This window comes from Triticum aestivum, chromosome 4D (genome assembly GCF_018294505.1).
Source record: "Triticum aestivum cultivar Chinese Spring chromosome 4D, IWGSC CS RefSeq v2.1, whole genome shotgun sequence".
NCBI classification, from domain to species: domain Eukaryota; kingdom Viridiplantae; phylum Streptophyta; class Magnoliopsida; order Poales; family Poaceae; genus Triticum; species Triticum aestivum.
In genome coordinates, this window is record NC_057805.1 from 72,268,784 (window position 1) to 72,286,062 (window position 17,279).

At 44.8% G+C, this 17,279-nt stretch overlaps 2 protein-coding genes across 4 annotated transcripts; both read right to left on the minus strand.

Moving 5' to 3' along the window:
* Positions 1 to 495: 495 nt before the first annotated feature.
* On the minus strand, positions 496 to 1,820 carry LOC123099651 (sphinganine C4-monooxygenase 1). The gene is made up of 2 exons (XM_044521770.1): positions 1,495 to 1,820; positions 496 to 1,400 (listed from the first exon to the last, which is right to left on the minus strand). The coding sequence occupies exons 1-2, from the start codon at positions 1,726 to 1,728 to the stop codon at positions 822 to 824; spliced, it is 813 nt and encodes a 270-aa protein (XP_044377705.1). The 5' UTR covers positions 1,729 to 1,820; the 3' UTR covers positions 496 to 821.
* A 1,634-nt stretch (positions 1,821 to 3,454) lies between these two features.
* On the minus strand, positions 3,455 to 12,060 carry LOC123096291 (DNA topoisomerase 2-binding protein 1-A). 3 transcript variants are annotated; one of them, XM_044517985.1, is made up of 17 exons: positions 11,697 to 12,060; positions 11,530 to 11,572; positions 10,898 to 11,019; positions 10,695 to 10,802; positions 9,027 to 9,171; positions 8,288 to 8,379; positions 7,341 to 7,434; positions 6,769 to 7,210; positions 6,539 to 6,681; positions 6,094 to 6,428; positions 5,574 to 5,744; positions 5,155 to 5,445; positions 4,855 to 5,035; positions 4,603 to 4,685; positions 4,396 to 4,505; positions 4,190 to 4,301; positions 3,455 to 4,095 (listed from the first exon to the last, which is right to left on the minus strand). In XM_044517985.1, the coding sequence occupies exons 1-17, from the start codon at positions 11,928 to 11,930 to the stop codon at positions 3,964 to 3,966; spliced, it is 2,838 nt and encodes a 945-aa protein (XP_044373920.1). In that variant the 5' UTR covers positions 11,931 to 12,060; the 3' UTR covers positions 3,455 to 3,963. The 3 variants fall into 3 exon arrangements, with proteins under 3 accessions (XP_044373920.1, XP_044373918.1, XP_044373919.1); XM_044517983.1 differs by having other exon boundaries at positions 4,603 to 4,787; positions 11,697 to 12,057; XM_044517984.1 differs by having other exon boundaries at positions 4,603 to 4,787; positions 6,539 to 6,678; positions 11,697 to 12,055.
* Positions 12,061 to 17,279: the final 5,219 nt, after the last annotated feature.

A 17,279-nucleotide genomic window follows, 5' to 3' on the forward strand; every position in this document is an offset into this window, starting at 1 on the left:
GGCGAGATGAGGGGTAGCAAGGCCCGGTGACGTGAATGGATCATTGTGTTTGATTGGGGAGGGGGGGGGGGGGGGGGCTTACGGGTGTGTGTCAATGTGTCTCTATGGGCTAACGGGTTTGAATCAAGCGTGTTCGAATGGTGGTGCGTAACGGCCCTTTGCAAATTTGACTAAGACCCAGAATGAAATCAATAAAATTTTCAGAAGCTGGAACAAAAACGAAATGAAAAACAGCCAACTGGAGTGTTCTCTCATGTATATCCAAATTCTGTTTTGCATCAACTGAGTATTCTCTCATGGAGTACTGTAAAAGGACTCATAACGAGTGTTCTCTCATGTATATCCAAATTCTGGGAATCAACCAACAACGATGTCAACCAAACAATAGAAATTGAATCATAAGCAGATTTCCCATTGCTTAGGTTCGATTGGAATTTGCTCTGAGCTCGGCAGACCAACTCAATTCAAACAGAACTCTCTGTTTTTTCTAGCAGATTAATTAAACAGACTTCTACACTTTATTGAATGGAATATACAATACATAGAGTGACTCAAAACAAAACAAAAAAACTGAGCACATGCGTGCTATGGTCGGCACTCGGCGCAGCGAGCAAATAGTTTGACTGGCTCACGTCTACCCGCTGACTTCAACACGCACATCTCACTGGCTGCTTCTAGTTTTGTAGCTGCATGCGTGCATGCAAGCCACACGTACATACACATGCAACTTGCTTGCTTATTGACTAATCTACATATAACTATACTCATTAGCACTAGGAGTGGTACGTAGTAACTGCATGCCTGATCGAGCATGCCGTTAACTAATTAGTTGCCTTGGGAGGCGGCAGGGGCTTGAGCACGAGGCCATCGCCGCCCGGCCTCTCCTCGACGGCGTAGGGCATGTGGGTCCCGAACACATGGTCCCACGTCACGAAGAAGAGGTCGGAGAAGTTGTACCGGACGCCGCGCGGCATGTGGTGCACGCCGTGGTACGCGGCGCCGTTCCAGACCGACTGCAGGCGGCGCGGCAGCAGGCACACGCCGCAGTGGTTGTCGATGGCCTTCACGGTGCAGAGGGTGAGGAACACGGCCGTGGCGCGCGGCGACGACGGCGACAGGCCGGTGACGAGGACGGCGAGCGAGGCCCCGGCCGTGTCGGCGATGAGGACCTCGATCGGGTGGCCGTAGATGGCGCCGAACGCGTAGGGCACCACGATGCGGTGGTGCCACGAGTGGAGGTGCCGGTAAATGAACCGGTTGATGTGCGCCAGGCGGTGCCACGCGTACCGGTACGCGTCGAACACCAGCACGGCCACCGCGATCCGGGCGGCCGCCGTCAGGTACACCGCCGCCGGTGAGCCGCCAGCGGCCTTCGCCGTCGCCCCTCTTCCTCCTGTAACCTGTGTATGTATAAGCTCGACGGTCAGCCAGTGCACAGATTAACGACGTGCATGCATGCATGCCGTTAGTAGTATAAATGAGATCAGTACGTACCATGGCGAGCACGGCGAGGGCGGCGAGCTGCATGAGGTGCTGCATGAGGACGTTGAGGATGACGGCGCGCTTGGACACCATGTTCTTGCGGTCCTCCTCGTCCTTGGTGTTGAGCCTGTACTTGTCCATGAGCCGCGACTGCCCCAGCGCCGTGTGCACGCCGGCGTATGCCCAGTACACGGCGATGGGCACGACGGCGGCCACAGTTTCCTCAGAGACCCTCGGCATCTCCATCTCAACAAGCCTCTTCGACCGATCTACGACGTACGTTCCTTTCGTGCGTGTAACTGCAGACGACGTACTATATTGTGTCGATCTTGTGGCTGTGTGAGTAAACCTAGCACGATTTCCCTTGCTTATATACACCCGAGAAGTGAGACGCCATGTGCGTGCGTGCATGCATGCATGCCAGGGTTGAGGAATCAAGCCGTTTGACCGTGCAAGTCGTGGTGTGTGGTTGCCATGTTTGATTGTCGTCGCGGTGGTGTACATGTTTGACGGCGACGTATGTGGGAGTGGGACGTGGATCGGCTTCGAAGCGTGGAGCCCAACGGATTTGTCAAGTCAGTCCGTCGCTCGATCCCATCCCGCCGCCGGCCAGCAGCGACGGTTTCAAAGCCTCCCTTCCTCGCTCTACATACGGAGTTACCATTATTGACTCTTCATCAAATCTTCCGGATGGATATCGCTGCGAGCCGAATTGCTTTCAGCCACGTGAGTATATTTTGTTGTACATATATAGGAATTTCAAGGGATGCATGCAGAAATATGGACACATCACACCGTTTGTCTTTTCTAGCATGTTCCACCCAAAATTGCTTTAGTAGTCCTATAAGAAATTAAGAATGCGTACACCTACACACATGTACTGTTGATCGACGTCCCCAAGTATGCTCTTGGCTACCGGCCAGATCGTTGCAGCGGCGTACGTAGACCCATTAGGCCATCGTTATTTAGGTAATTGATTGAATTACGGAATTGCTAAATCTCAGTCGACTGAGACTTCAAGTGACAGGACATATAAAAAAGAGAGAGAAAATTATACAAATCTCCATGTAAGTTTTCATGGATAAAGCATCGATTAAGACTTCGTTAAGTCTTAATCGACTGAGATTTAACAGTTCCGTTTTAATTTTTGTTAGGCCTCCTCACACATTAATCTTGACTTCGACCGACGAGGAGGCGACAGCAGCGGCTCCATAAGATGGCGGCTCGATATCCTGGGCAACAACTCTTCATATCGTAGGAAGGGGCTAGCTCCAACTCGTCTACAGGCGTTCGCTTAGTGACGATGTCCGTGTTCTTGTTACATGCTTCCTCGGTCCATTCCCGTCCTTAGCGCTGCCGCCGCCGGCGACGACGTCCGGGTTTCTACCGAGTAGGCAGGCACGCCCCATATCGATCGGGTTGGACGCCCGCGAATGCATCCAACTCAACGACGAGCAAGGACAACTCTCCCGCGAGGCCCAAAGATATTTCTAGCCAGTGAACACTTCGCATCCATTCTATCCCTTTGTTGCATGGCATGTTGGCTATTGCTGGCTAATGTGAATGAGTCGATTCGTGCCAAGATTTTGTTAATTTTCTGAAGAGCCTGGCATCACCGGAGTAATATACCCCTCCATTTCATAATATAGTGCGTCCATGCTTTTAGAGATTTAAGTTTGATTATAAACTTAACCAACGTGAGCAACTGCGGCTCGAAAAGCGCAATGGACATTGGACAGAGGTTGCATCAATTAATTTGGATTAGAGGAAGTGCTAAAAAATGCATGGCTATATTATGACCCAGTGATGAAATAAAATAAGGCATCAACAAAGATACATTCTGCCTATAACATTTTACCGTAACTCTGTTCCTGCCTGGCACACCTATAATTTTGCAAAATCATATGTTAATGTGCTCACATGAACCAAGCACATTATCTAACCTGTGATATCTACAAAACAGGACAAAACAAACAGGAAGGAGGACTTGAACCATATCTAGCAAAAGGAGGACTCAACCATCTCAAGAAAAAGACAGACACAACTATACAAGCATCTAATCAGCATATATTACATTGCCACATCTGTACGGGCATGTTCACATGCTCAGTAATCCAGCATCAAGTCAGTAGAAAATCACACTAATCAAGAAAACAGGTCCGACAGCAAACACACAGGCCAGAGTCTCAGACCGCCTTCTCGGGAAAAGGAAGCACAACAGTCTTGAGTCGCTCTACAAAATTGCGACAGACATATACATCCCACGACAATCTTCTGCTATTGTGCCACCAGCACAAGATGTCTCCTGAGTAGGAAAAAAACCCAGAGTTCATACTCCTACATCCATCTTGCGGACAACGAGGCAGGGAAAGCAGATTCGATGATGTTTCTTTTGATCTCCTGTGTCGGAATCATCGGGCAGCAGATCTCGCTGCAATTAGATAGATGACCAGCTTTGTATCTAACTCAAGACATGCCGTTTCATTTGAGGGAGTCCCATTGATGCCCCATGACTGAACTGTCGGTGCCTGAACTGTCGATGGTCTTTTTTTGAGAACTAACTCTGTCAATGATCTTCTGCATGCCAGTCAAATCTTCTTCATACCCGATGATCTGCATGACAAACCAGAGGTTACATGAGCTGAGCGGTCATGCCAGTTGTGACCTCCCAAGGGAGAAAGTGTTGGTTGTAAGGTACAATGCACACCTGAGAATCTGTCTGCGTTTCGCTGAAAGGTAGATAGGGAGTTGGGACAGGGGCCCGGGTGGAGTCTGGGCTCTTGACATTCTTGCCAGGGGGCATGTGTTGCTTCTGTGGCCTGAAGGGAACACATGGTAAAAGGGAATTATTTGAATGTGCAGGCGAGTGATAAGACAGAAGATACGTTTCCGATGTATAATCATAACAATTACCAGTTATTTGAGCGGGTTTTCATGTCATTGTATAGGGAAGTGAAAGCATTATCTGGCACAGGTTGAGGTTCCTCATCTTGACCTACAACAGAAGCATCAAGTGCAGGATCCTGCATTGGCCGTTAAAAAAGGTGTGAAGTTGCCACTTATATTCAAATTCCTATAAACATGGCATGCTGTGCAAATAGTAAAGTAAGAACCACATACCCTGGATGACTGAACCAGTAGGTCCTCGAAGTCCTTTATGGAGTCTGCAACACCCAGAGCAGAGCTGCTGTCCGAATGTTTCTCTGTTCGTCCAATGTTTGTAGATGTATCATTAGCCTTGGCTGTTCCGGATCGTCTTCTTTTGTTAACAGAAGAAGCAATTTTCTCCTCACTAACAGAGGAGCCTGCCAAGCTACCATGGTGAGTCTGTGACAAGAAAATATTTTTACAAATTGTGCAATGGACAATTACCTGAGCTGTGTTTTGAACTGCTTCTTGGTACTTGAGGCTCACTAAGTGGCTCAGGGCAATCAAATTTAGAGGTCGTATTGGCGGCTTGTGTCGGAAATTGACTAACAGTGCACATACCGGCATCCTTGTCCTGAGAAGTAGGTGGTTTCGGCTGAAACTGGTCATAAGGGATAATGGTGTCCTGCGATGACAATTTGTTGTGCTGTTAATCAATCCCATACAACCTATATATCATTAATAAGAAAATAATTGGCAGGCAAATTTTGGATATGCTCAAAACTATGCATGAAAAAGGGATACCTGTCTCACACATTCGAAGAGCCACTCTGTGGTAATGGTTGGAATTCTCTTATTATGGTAAGCCTCATACTTTGGACCGCTTGCAAATTTACAGATAAGATGGTTCACTCTTTTCGATGCTTTCTCTGTGAATTTAGCTCCTAGAGTAAGACAGAGGTTCTTAAGCAGAACTCTCTCTTTCTCATCATACTGTGAAACACAGAAACGGAAGTCTTCAAACCCTGGGAATGGGATGCGACACCGCAAAGGAGAGAAGATAGGATGACTTCCAACATCTTGCAAGTGGCCCACCTGTACAAGAATTTGTATGTAAGAACTGGAAGCTTATAGACATTTGCAAGTAGAAGCGCAGGGTATGATGGACCATCTGCTTCTTGAATACAGAGTAAAGAAGCAACCATGAGAACATAAACATGCACCTCAATACATGAGGCTATCCATTGAGTTGAAACAACGGTTGAATGAGAGTAGTCACATTGCATGTTGTTCTGTCCATGGCACTCAATTATGAAATCCACAGCAGTTGCTTGTGCATCATCCACTGCCATAGTGCCTCCCCCTTTTCTGACCCAATCGATTACCTCCGGTCTCTGGTTAAGATGGACATAGGCACTTCATCAACAGGAAAGCAAATAAAGTGGAAAACAAGGCAAATGATGAAAAACAAAGGCACTGAATCGATGAATATGATTAGGCAATTTTAACTCTGTGCACTACACCTAGCAACTTCACTGAAAAGCAATGTCTTCACAAGTTGATGGATCAGCCTCTAATATTAGAAAGTGTGAACACCATATTTACTGTTGGTCTGCTTGTCCCAGTAATACTATTATATAGTAAAGGTTGAAGTAAAAGTCATCCAAGTGGAGAAGTTGACGGCACAAATTAAGAAGTGATACTGGTAAAACAAATTACTAAAATAATTACACCATAGCATACCCGATCATGAGAAAATGAATTTGAGAAACAAAATGTTCTCCCTTCGAAAATATTTGAAGTGGTGCTACTCTGTGAATTCACTGCAGAAGAAGTTGCTTTGCCAGAACTGGTCAATCCATTCTGTTGGCTTGATTTTGCAGACCTAGTTGCTGCTCGGGTATTATTCATGTTTTCATGTTTGCCCATGGCTGGTTTTCTTTCAGATGACGGATCTTTTGCGAGCTGCTTATCATGTGAATCATTGACAGTTGGAACATGGAATATTCCATGTGAACTTTTGGCTGCCTTTGTTTCACGTGTAGCAGCAGATTTTTCCATACCCACAAACGGAAATTCTGAGTTCAGAAGGTAGAAAATGAATATAAAACAAAGTCAGCCAGGACAACATGTTTTTTGGTGACCCATTCAACAATCTGAAATACAACTAAATCTGATGCTTCCGTACCTTTCGAGAGCAACTCGCTAGCCAAATGAGCTGCGGATACTTTGACTTCCGTTTTTATTTTATTGCAGTCTTCCAACCATTTTACCTTTACCACATTTATCACACCCCAAGCAGCAAGGCGTCTTACCTCTTTTTTTTCTCTGCTAAGGCAAATAAGCATCATTAACTGTAACTGCAACCGGTTAATACAGAACTTAGTGTATGCAGAAGAAACGGTGAAATGAACTTACTCCTCTGAAGGTGCACCTAGAATAATATGAGTAAGCCTCTCACTCAACATAACATGCCGGGATCCACCACCATTACGTATCATCATGACTAACCTTGACAACTCTTTCTCCTCAAAACCCACAAGAGAAATTCTGCAATTTGATAAGTACAGATCGTCATCTTCAGCCTCTGAGTCCTCAGCTACATGACTCTCAACCGGCATCTCGTTTGTCTCTTGGACACAAGGTGCACTGACAATATCAGTGTTGCAGATCTTTGAAGCATAACCGGAAGAAACTGGCGCATACTGTGACATTGATACTGAATCATCAACTGATACTGCTGGAACAGATTGAAAACTTGCACTGCTCATTGGGTTCCGTTGCTCTTTAAGGGAGCCCTTTATGCCATTATAGTTAGAAGAACTCTGGCCAATGACATAGGCACTTTCATCTAGATAAGCTGTGTTCCAAAGAAGAAAAAACATGTGGTTACTTTTTATTTTTTTAACCTTACTAGCTCATTTCTATTGGAGAAACAAGACAATATCAGCATCAAAGTCAATGAAACGCCCATGCATCTTGATAATTACCTCTTCGAGCAACAGATTGGTCAACCCATCTCCGATCCACAATGTGAATATTACCCCATTTTTTAGCTACAAGATACTTGTCACCGCCAGGTTCGTAATAACATGTTAAGAAAAGTTCCCTCAAGATTCGATTTCCTGATAAATAATAGAGATACATGTAGCAAACCAGCGCGCTATTTTTGAGAAAGGTGTACGGGAATTGGAGAGCATTTATCGAATGTGAGACAACATGTGCAACCAATTATAAAGCAAAAATTAACTCTGATAGCCTGATGTTTCATATCAGTGTTTCATCACAAACAACAACAACAACAACAACAACAACAACAACAACAACAACAACAACAACAACAAAGCCTTTAGTCCCAAACAAGTTGGGGTAGGCTAATATCAGTGTTTAATTGTTGGAATAAATACAACGTGCCTTAAGGAATTTAGAACTAACTTTTCTAGCCTGTTAGCTGAGTACGCTTGCATTCCTGCAACAGAGTATGTGTGCATATACCTCCTACAAACTAAATTGGTGTATGATTTCACTGTCGAGTGCCCAGACAGACCGCTGATTATGAAATTTAGTCACATTTCTGCCGATGTGTCAACAACTCTCATAGGTGCCTCACTCGTAAGACATCTTTACATGCTTACATGTGGCAGACCAAAGCACCAAATCTTTTAATGCAGAACTTAACTGCTTAAAGTGACTGAGACATGAGCAGCATTGAAATTAACTGGAGTAACATCCCTTTTCTGCTCTATTCGCTGTTTTACAGCAGTGTGGGAAACAAATACAGGGTGGAGGATCACATCATTGGTCAATTCACAAGGAGGTATCTCAAAACCTATTCCATTAAAATTCAAAAAGGAAAGAAGCCAGTAAAAATAATTTGTCAATTTGATCAGATGAAATCTCAAACTGAGAGCAAAAGCAGAAAGCACCAAAAGGATATATTTGCAATTAAATGAGTGCACTTCTTTGTAAGATTTGCTGAATACTGGCCACCATTCTGCTCTATTATTTCCATCAACTCCTTCCGTTTATCTGATTAAACAAAAGAAAACGGGGTAAGACAAATGAAGTAAACAAACATCCAACAGGATAAAGCATATATTGCCAGATGTAGTGGTGAAGAGATACTAGTGGTAGCTTCTTCTTAAATGACATGGTTTTAAATAGCGGATAGCGGGCGATATTGCAGGCGCTATGTCCATGTAGCGGAATTATAAAAACACTAGATTATTGTTTATATTTCTAGATCATTAACAAAAAGTAATGACATTTAATTTGAGCAATAGCGGACGCTATTGCGCTAGCGGATGCTATCTCCGCTATTTGAAGATTTGGTGCAACTACTGTTAATAGATTTTCATGGTCAGGGATTTCAAGTAATACCACCATAGACCAATTTTCTGCAACTACTGTTAACATCTGCTGCCGGTCTAAGAACCTTGGCCAAATCAATATTCATTATCATATTTCATTTGGTAAAATTATTCCCACAGTTAACAACTACAAATTTTAATAGAGATGCAAAGTAAAACATATTGGTTGAAAGAAGGTCGAAGTTGCTTCCAGCCTTCCATCGCCGGTTCTAAATACCTGCATCTAGTTTGGTGACATATCTATTCAATGGTTCAACCAAGTAAAAGAATTAACAATGAATCATTCAAGGTTTGTTAGGCATGTACCTGCATCTAGTTTTGTGATGCAAATATTCAACCCAGTAAAAGGAAGAATCCTGTAAGGTTCGTGAGGCACAACACGATGTTCGATCCAGCATTGCTCCAACCAGTTCCTATTGACAATAGGCTTCTTCAGGCTATTCACGGCCCACTGCAGTACACAAAAACATTGAAGCACGTCCCCATTAGTCAGCCCAACAGTATCGATCCTCGCACGATATGACACCACAAAACAATTCTTGCTTCCAGACTAAGGTTAAAGAAGGTAACAGAAATCAGTAACTAGTGTTGCCACCTTTACAGCAAAAGAGCCTCCAAACATAAAGAAACTCTATAGGTGAACTTATAATAGGGAAGCTATACAAACCTGGCATGAAAAAAGCAAACAGCAAAAATATTACAACCAGCCCTAACGAGTTGAACGAAACAGCTCTGCTAAGCATTGAGAATATCAACCTTAAAATGAGCAGTTAAAACAAATAGTATTTTCATCTACGGTTTGCAGCACAGATGATAAAATGCCAACAACCTAGAAACATATTTTGTTTAGGTTGTGGGCTTGTGGGGAGCTAGAGATCAAATAAAATGACAACCATCAGATTTACGGCTTAGTTTGGCATGGTAGCAGCATATAATCTGTTATTTCAGTTTACAATTTTGGTAATATTAATAACCTCTTTTTCTAGCAATCAAATAAATGTCCCATAAAAACGCTGAAATTTTTTTTGACCTAAATACATTCGGCTGCAAAAGCAGCTCCAAACTAGTGATCACGCATGCTAAAAATAAATACAAAAGAAATCATCAGAGGAATCCTTAGAGGATCAAACGAAGGAGATGAAAGAACATGTGTGAGTAGAGATTTTCAGATCCATAAAGAAGATGTACAAAGCTGAGGGGTGTAGCAGAAAAGACTGAAGACGACTACATGGAAAGATGGCTGACTATTTTCATGTTATGTCTCATACACTATTTCTCATTTCCTATTGTCATTCTCACATGCTTCCGTTGCAACTTGCAAGATGCACTGCCACTCATGTGTGCATCAGGCTAAATTGTATCCCCTGCATTGGGTTGATACCTCTATATTTTCAACATTCTCTGATGTGGGCTGTTCAGAAGATGAACTTTGGGTTCGCCAGTTTATAGTTTTCAGTTCTATTATGAAAACTGGGATTACTTGCACAAAAAATAATATACAGTTTGACTCAGGTTCCTTTTAATAAACCAGAGTTATTCTTAGGCTAAAAAACCTAAGAGGATACAAAAGGAGAAATGTGTAAGGTAAATAACAAAGCCAAACAGGGGAGTAGGACACCAGACCAGAATGATGGCAGCAAAAGGACACCTCAAATGAGTATTAGTTTTGGAAGCACCAAGAGCATCGATAAACTAAACTACCACTAAGTACACCATTAAGCAGTACTTCGAACCCTAGCGAAAAAATGAGGATATTTTATGCGCAGTATGTAATATATTAGCCATCTCTATGATAACATTATGAAAGAACTAGTTTTGAACTTTGAGGACTTCACAACTAGATGGGCTACACAGCAAATTAGCAGTCCATATTACCTGTTTGGTAAGCATATTTAGTTTCTCCTACCAAACTGACTGCAACGGCAATTAACAAATGATTTCCATCCCATATTAACAGCTTTCAGCGTAACTTACTTTATATTTGGCAGCCAAGACATCCTTTGCAACGACAAAGTTAACATCCATGGACACTTTAGTCTGCAAAAGACCTCCCATAGCTGTCACTAATTGTTCAATCCTGGCCTGGAAGAACAAAAACAAACTTGAGATACATGCATCATGCGTTAGCTGATGAAGCTGCAACAGGTAGACAAGTTCCGATACGTGATAACACATACCCTCTCATCTTTCTCGAAGCCTGAACAGAGTATAGTAACCCCATCCATTGCAAGACAACAAGTATAAGCTTGTTTAGGCAGGGAACGATGCTCCTTAGCACAGGAAAGGATGCATTGTGGTCCTGTAAAAAAATAAATCTGGTCTTACAATGAACACCAACGCAGAAACTGGTTGTGGAAATACTCCGACCAAACAAAATTGTGTACTACTAGTTTAGTAGGAACCACATCACATTTTTCGCTCTGTATTAACACAAAGCCGTATAGAGTAAATAAAACGTGTGTGACGCTATCTTCATTTTTAACGAGAAAGTTTTAGAGGTTGCATCGAGATTTTTCTGGGTAATGGTCCTCGGTAACTGATGGCAAAGTACCGCGTTGACATCTGCAACATTGAAACATCAAGGTACCAGACTGTGTAAAAGTTTGTAAACTATCTGCTTATATGGAGTAAGGATGCACAAACTCAAAAATCCTAGGAACATGCTCCCCAATGGCAAGGCTGGACAAGCCAGCTAGTGCTGAATTTCACGGGCACCTGAGCTAATTTCGGTGTTTCCACCGGATAGATTTCACAGTCACAGCTTACAACTACACAAGGAAACTAACACTAGCACTGCCAACCGAATTACCTAGCAGATTGCAGCCTTTGTCCTTCAGATCCGCGAACCTCTCCTGCAGAAGACATGGGCGGAAACGGAAGGGGTCAATTAGGGATTCGGTGTTGGCGGAGGTCGCGCCGCGCAGCGCGGCGACGGTGGAGGGGGGGGGGGGGGGGGGGGGGGGGGGGGGGGCGTACGTGGGAGGAGGAGGAGATGACGTGGTAGTCGAGGGGCCCCGTGCGGGTAGGGTCGGCGCAGAGGAGGACATCGGCGCCGTTGAGGCGGAGCGCGTCGTGAACGGCGTCGAACACCTCGGGGGCCACCAGCTTCCGCGAGAGGAACACGCTGGCGCCCGCGAACGTCGCGGTCCTCCGCCCGCCGCCGGAGGAGGCGGCCGGCGCGGCGGGGGCGGGGGCGTGCGACGGCGTCATCGGGACAGCGTAGAGTGTGGTGGTGGCGGAGGCGGAGGCGGGGGAGCGGGGAGCAGGGGCGGGAAGAGGCGCGGGGGATTTTATTTGGGGTGAGGTGTCGCGGATGGTGAGGCCATGCCACCGCTACCGTTCAATGTGTTTCGAAAAATGAATTTCCCGGGGCCGGGACGGCATGGGCATTCGGTTAAACCCACCGAAGTTCTCCGGTGTAAGAACATCTCCGGCCGTTCAGCCCCACGGGCTTGAAATAACATTGTCTGAGGCGCATCGGCAGAAAAATCGATGGAGATGGTCGGATTCCAAGTCGCCGTCCCAAGATCGTCTCAGACATCGATTATGGCCCATTTTTGCGCAATTTGGCCCACTTCTCAGTCCACTTTCGACACACATTGGTCCACTATCAACGCAAATGGACTAATTCGGTCCATATTCGACGTGCTTCGGCACAAATTCAACAGAAGTTATTTTTTATCACATAGTTCATCACAGAAAATCAATACAAATCAAATTGTTCAATAAATCAATACAAATCATACAAATTCAACATTTTTTATCACATTTTTAAAAAAAACATATAATTCAACAAATAGTTCAACAAATAAATACTAATATTTCATCACACATCGAGTTAGGCATTGCCCTTGAGCCTCCATAAGTGCTTCACCAGATCCTGCTGAAGTTGTTGATGCACCTGTGGGTCTCGAATCTCCTGACACATATTAAGAAAGGCAGTCCGGTTGCCGGTAGCTGGTGATCAACTTGAGCAAGAGGACCCTGCCTGTAATACGGTTCAGTGTCAAACACTGACTCTTCCCGTTCGCTCTCAATAATCATGTTGTGCAAGATGACACAACAAGTCATGACCTCCCACATTTGATCTTTCGACCAGGTCTGAGCGGGGTACCGGACAACAGCAAATCGAGATTGGAGCACACCAAATGTCCGTTCAACATCCTTCCTGCAAGCCTCTTGAACTTCGCAAAATGGGAGTTCTTGCCTCCTGGCACAGGGTGTGAGACAGTCTTCACAAATGTGAATCATCTCGGATAGATGTCATCTGCTAGGTAGTATCCCTTATTGTAGTGTCGCCCATTGACCTCGAAGTTCATCATAGAAGAATGACCTTCAACAAACTTGGCAAAGACAGGGGAGCCCTGCAGTACGTTGATGTCATTGTGAGTTCTTGGCATATCAAAGAAGGAGTGCCAAATCCAGAGGTCGTGTGTGGCCACTGCCTCAAGTACCACACTGCAATCGTCTTTGGCGCCTTTGTACATCCCCTGCCAAGCAAATGGACAGTTTTTCCATTTCCAATGCATGCAGTCGATACTTCCAAGCATCCCAGGAAATCCTCTTATTGCATTCTGTGCTATGATCCGAGCAGTGTCTTCGGCATTGGGTGATCGCAAGTATTGCGGTCCAAACACTACCACCACTACCTACAGAACTTGTACAAACACGCAATGGTTGTGGACTCGGCCATGCATCCATAGTCTTCCAGTGAATCACCGGGAACTCCGTATGCAAGCATCCTCATAGTTGTCTGATATGTCTCCAACATATATATAATTTGTACTTGTTCCACGTTGTTATATTATCATTCTTGGATATTTTTACTAGGGGTGGGCATAAAAACCGATGAACCGAAGCTGATACCGAAAAAACCGAATTTTCGGTTTTTCTTGCTGCTACAGTAAATTTCGGTTTTCATCTTTGTTAACCGAATTAAATTCGGCAGCTTCGGTTTAATACCGATTCACCGAAGCAGAAACCGAAGTAATCAACGAACAGTAGAAAGATTAGCCTCTCGGTGCCCACGTAGCTTTTTTATTTTTTTGTGGGAACGGTGCCCACGTAGCTAGCCAAGGTACGAGTCAGTGGCCGCAAGCACGTGTACGTGGGCTGACCACACGTACGTGGTAGTACACTATGAAGGCCCAGTATTCTTGTGAATGGCATCTCGCAGCCCGTGTCGCTCTTCGTTAAAAAAGGCAGTGGCGTGCGGGTGTTCGACCAGGGTAACTTTAGTCCCACATCGCTTGGCTAAGGAAAAAAGGTGGGGACTTGCGGCTATATAAGAAGGTGCTCTGACCATATTTGTTGAACGCAAGGTCCATTCGGTATTAACCGAATACCACACTGAATCAGTCGGTTAACCGAATTTTCGGTTTCCTATTTTATGTTTGAATTTTCAGTTTCTAGTTCTGCAAACCGAATTTGAATAAAAACTAAACGGTAGAAACGGAAAATTCGGTTTATACCGAACGCCCACCCCTAATTTTTACAATCATTTTATAGCAACTTTATATCATTTTTGGGGACTAACCTATTGACATAGTACCCAGTGTCAGTTCCTGTTTTTTACTTCGTAGAAAATCGATACCAAATGGAGTCCAAACGCAGCGAAACTTTTTGCAGAATTTTTCTGGACCAGAAGGAACAACTTGGGCCAAAGAAGTACCATAGGGGTGCCCCGAGAGGGGCACAACCCACCTGGACGCGCCTGGGGGACCAGGCGCGCCCTGGTGGGTTGTGCCCACCTCGGTGGCCTCCCGCGCCGCCTCTTTGCTCTATAAATACCCCGAAAATCCAAAAACCCTAGGGGATTCGACGAAACACAATTCCAGCCGTCGCAAGTTCCAGAACCGCGAGATCCAATCCAGACACCATCACGAAGGGGTTCATCATCCTCATTGGTGCCTCTCCGATGATGCATGAGTAGTTCATTGTAGACCTACGGGTCTGTAGGCAGTAGCTAGATGGCTTCCTCTCTCTCTTTTGATTCTCAATACAATGGTCTCTTGGAGATCTATTTGATGTAACTCTTTTTGCGGTGTGTTTGTTGGGATCCAATGAACTTTGAGTTTATGATCAGATCTATTTTTATCCATGAAAGTTATTTGAGTTTTGATCTCTTATATGCATGATTGATTATAGCCTCGTATTTCTTTTTGGACTTTGGTTTAGTTAGGCCAACTAGATCGATTTTCTTGCCATGAGAAGAGGTGCTTTGTGATGGGTTTGGTCGTACGGTGCTCAATCTCAGTGACAGAAGGGGACATGACACGTATGTATCATTGCTATTAAAGATAATAAGATGGGGTCTATTCCTACATGAATAGATCTTGTCTACATCATGTCATCATTCTTATTGCATTACTCCGTTTTTCCATAAACTTAATACACTGTATGCATGCTGGATAGCGGTCGATGTGTGGAGTAATAGTAGTAGATGCAGGCAGGAGTCGGTCTACTAATCTTGGACGTGATGCCTATATAATGATCATTGCCTGGATATCATCATAATTATTTGAAGTTATATCAATTGCCCAACAGTAATTTATTTACCCGCCGTATGTTATTTTTCTCGTGAGAAGCCACTAGTGAAATCTACGGGCCCCGGGTCTATTCTTTATATATTTTCTTTCCGATCTATTATTTGCCTCTTTTATTTTCAGATCTATTATTCCAAAAACCTAAAAATACCTTGCTGTATTTTTAGGTTATTTACTTTATTTCGTGTTTCCGCAAGATCTATTTATCCAATCTACTACAAACCAATCTATCTTTTATCCAGTAGGGATTGACAACCCCTCTTACGCGTCAGGTTGCAAGTATTTGTTCTTTGTGTGCAGGTACCGTTTACATAGTATTGCGTGGTTCTCCTAGTAGTTCGATAACCTTGGTCTCGTCACTGAGGGAAATACCTACCGTAGTTGTGCTGCATCATCCCTTCCTCTTCGGGGAAAATACTGACGCGGACACGAGCCATCACTGTCGTGCACTTTCTGGAGTGAGGTGAATCCAAGTGTGTCGGTGCAATCCTTCTTGCACTTGAAGTAGTTGTCGAACTCACAGATGGAATTCACAATCCTGAGGAAGAGCTTTCGGCTCATCCGATAACGGCGCCGAAATACTTCCTCGCCGTGTAGTGGAGCGTCGGCGAAGTAGTCGGAGTAGAGCAAGCAATAGCCTTCCAGTTGATGCCTCTGCTTTGCCTTCAGCCGGCCCGGCGCCGAGCCACCTCGCCGCGGTTTTGCATTGCTCGCGAACAGGGCAGCCAGAGTGGCGAGGACCATGAGATGTTATTCATCCTGGGCATCGACATCGGCTTCCTCTTCCAAAAGCGTCGTGAATGCCTCCTCGTCGTCCGAGTCCATCGCCAAGCAGAAAAATCGCCGAACACCTGACGGGCGTGGCAGGCGCGTAGCCGTCGGTATTCCCGCCCTACGTGGCCGGAGCGCCGGAAAGCTCACCCAAGAGCGGAGGGGAGGCTGCCGCGGCGGAACCCTCTCTTTTCCGGTGGGGGAATGTGTCACGACCGGTTTTTCAATAAAAATAATTATTGAGAAACCAATCCCTTTTACGGACCAGTGAGGAAGAATTCCTTCTCACTGATAGACAAAACATTGGTCACAGAAGAAAAATACCAGGAGTACTAAATATAATACAAGGTTGAGCAGGGACTGCCCAACAATTTATTACATGCACGCCGATAAAACAATACAGCGGGTAGGGTGGCAAACTACTAACTCACGATAAAAACGGTGGTGGAGATATCACCGCGGGGCGAGTGATATGACTCCAGAAGACTATAGCTCTTCGAGCGTCGGAGTGAGGCTCGAGAAGACTTATTGCGGGTGGCGGAAGCGTAAACAACATAAGTGACCAATATCCGGGATCGCGCAGGACTGACTGGGACTCCTCTAGGCGTCGGACGCGCTATCAAACTCTTCATCCAAGAGATCGCCTTCGTCAACATCTGGCCAAATCAACAAGCCAGGTGAGTACTATGAAGTACTCGCAAGACAGTTCGGACATAAGGTATAACAAACGCAAACATGAAGCATATGAATAAGTTAACCAGTGCGATCAGACATAGAGATAATAAATACTGGGTGCCAAGCGAGGGTCTGAATGACGCCTCGAGCGGAAATTGCAGAATAGTAATACTGGTGCCAAACGAGTGTCTGAAAGACTCCTCGAGAGGAAAATGCGGAATAATAATACAGGTGCCAAACGAGTGTCTGAAAGACTCCTCGAGCGGAAAATGCGGAAATACAATGCCGCAGTCGGGCGTCGGGGCGACACCACATAAAGGGCTTATAACAGAAAGTAAAGACAGTGCATGCCGCAGTCGGACGTCTGAGCGACATCACATAAAGGGCTTATATCGAAAGTGAGAAACGAGTACACGCCACAGTCGGACGTCTGCGCGACGTCACCTAAAGGGATTATATCACAACTCATTAATACAATAGCTCGGAGACATAATTTATCACAAGCATGAGACACAAAATAAAGTTAGTCCATCAACTGGAATAACAATAAAACTGAGATTTTACCGCT

Excerpts from the sequence above, each read along its gene's own strand:
- LOC123099651 (XM_044521770.1), bottom strand. The coding sequence starts at position 1,728 with ATGGAGATGCCGAGGGTCTCTGAGGAAACTGTGGCCGCCGTCGTGCCC. Across the intron at positions 1,401-1,494 it reads CCCTCGCCGTGCTCGCCATG|GTTACAGGAGGAAGAGGGGC; the intron begins GTACGTACTGAT and ends ATACATACACAG.
- LOC123096291 (XM_044517983.1), bottom strand. The coding sequence starts at position 11,930 with ATGACGCCGTCGCACGCCCCCGCCCCCGCCGCGCCGGCCGCCTCCTCC. Across the intron at positions 10,803-10,897 it reads GCTTCGAGAAAGATGAGAGG|GCCAGGATTGAACAATTAGT; the intron begins GTATGTGTTATC and ends TTGTTCTTCCAG. Across the intron at positions 4,506-4,602 it reads TACTGGTTCAGTCATCCAGG|GATCCTGCACTTGATGCTTC; the intron begins GTATGTGGTTCT and ends CGGCCAATGCAG.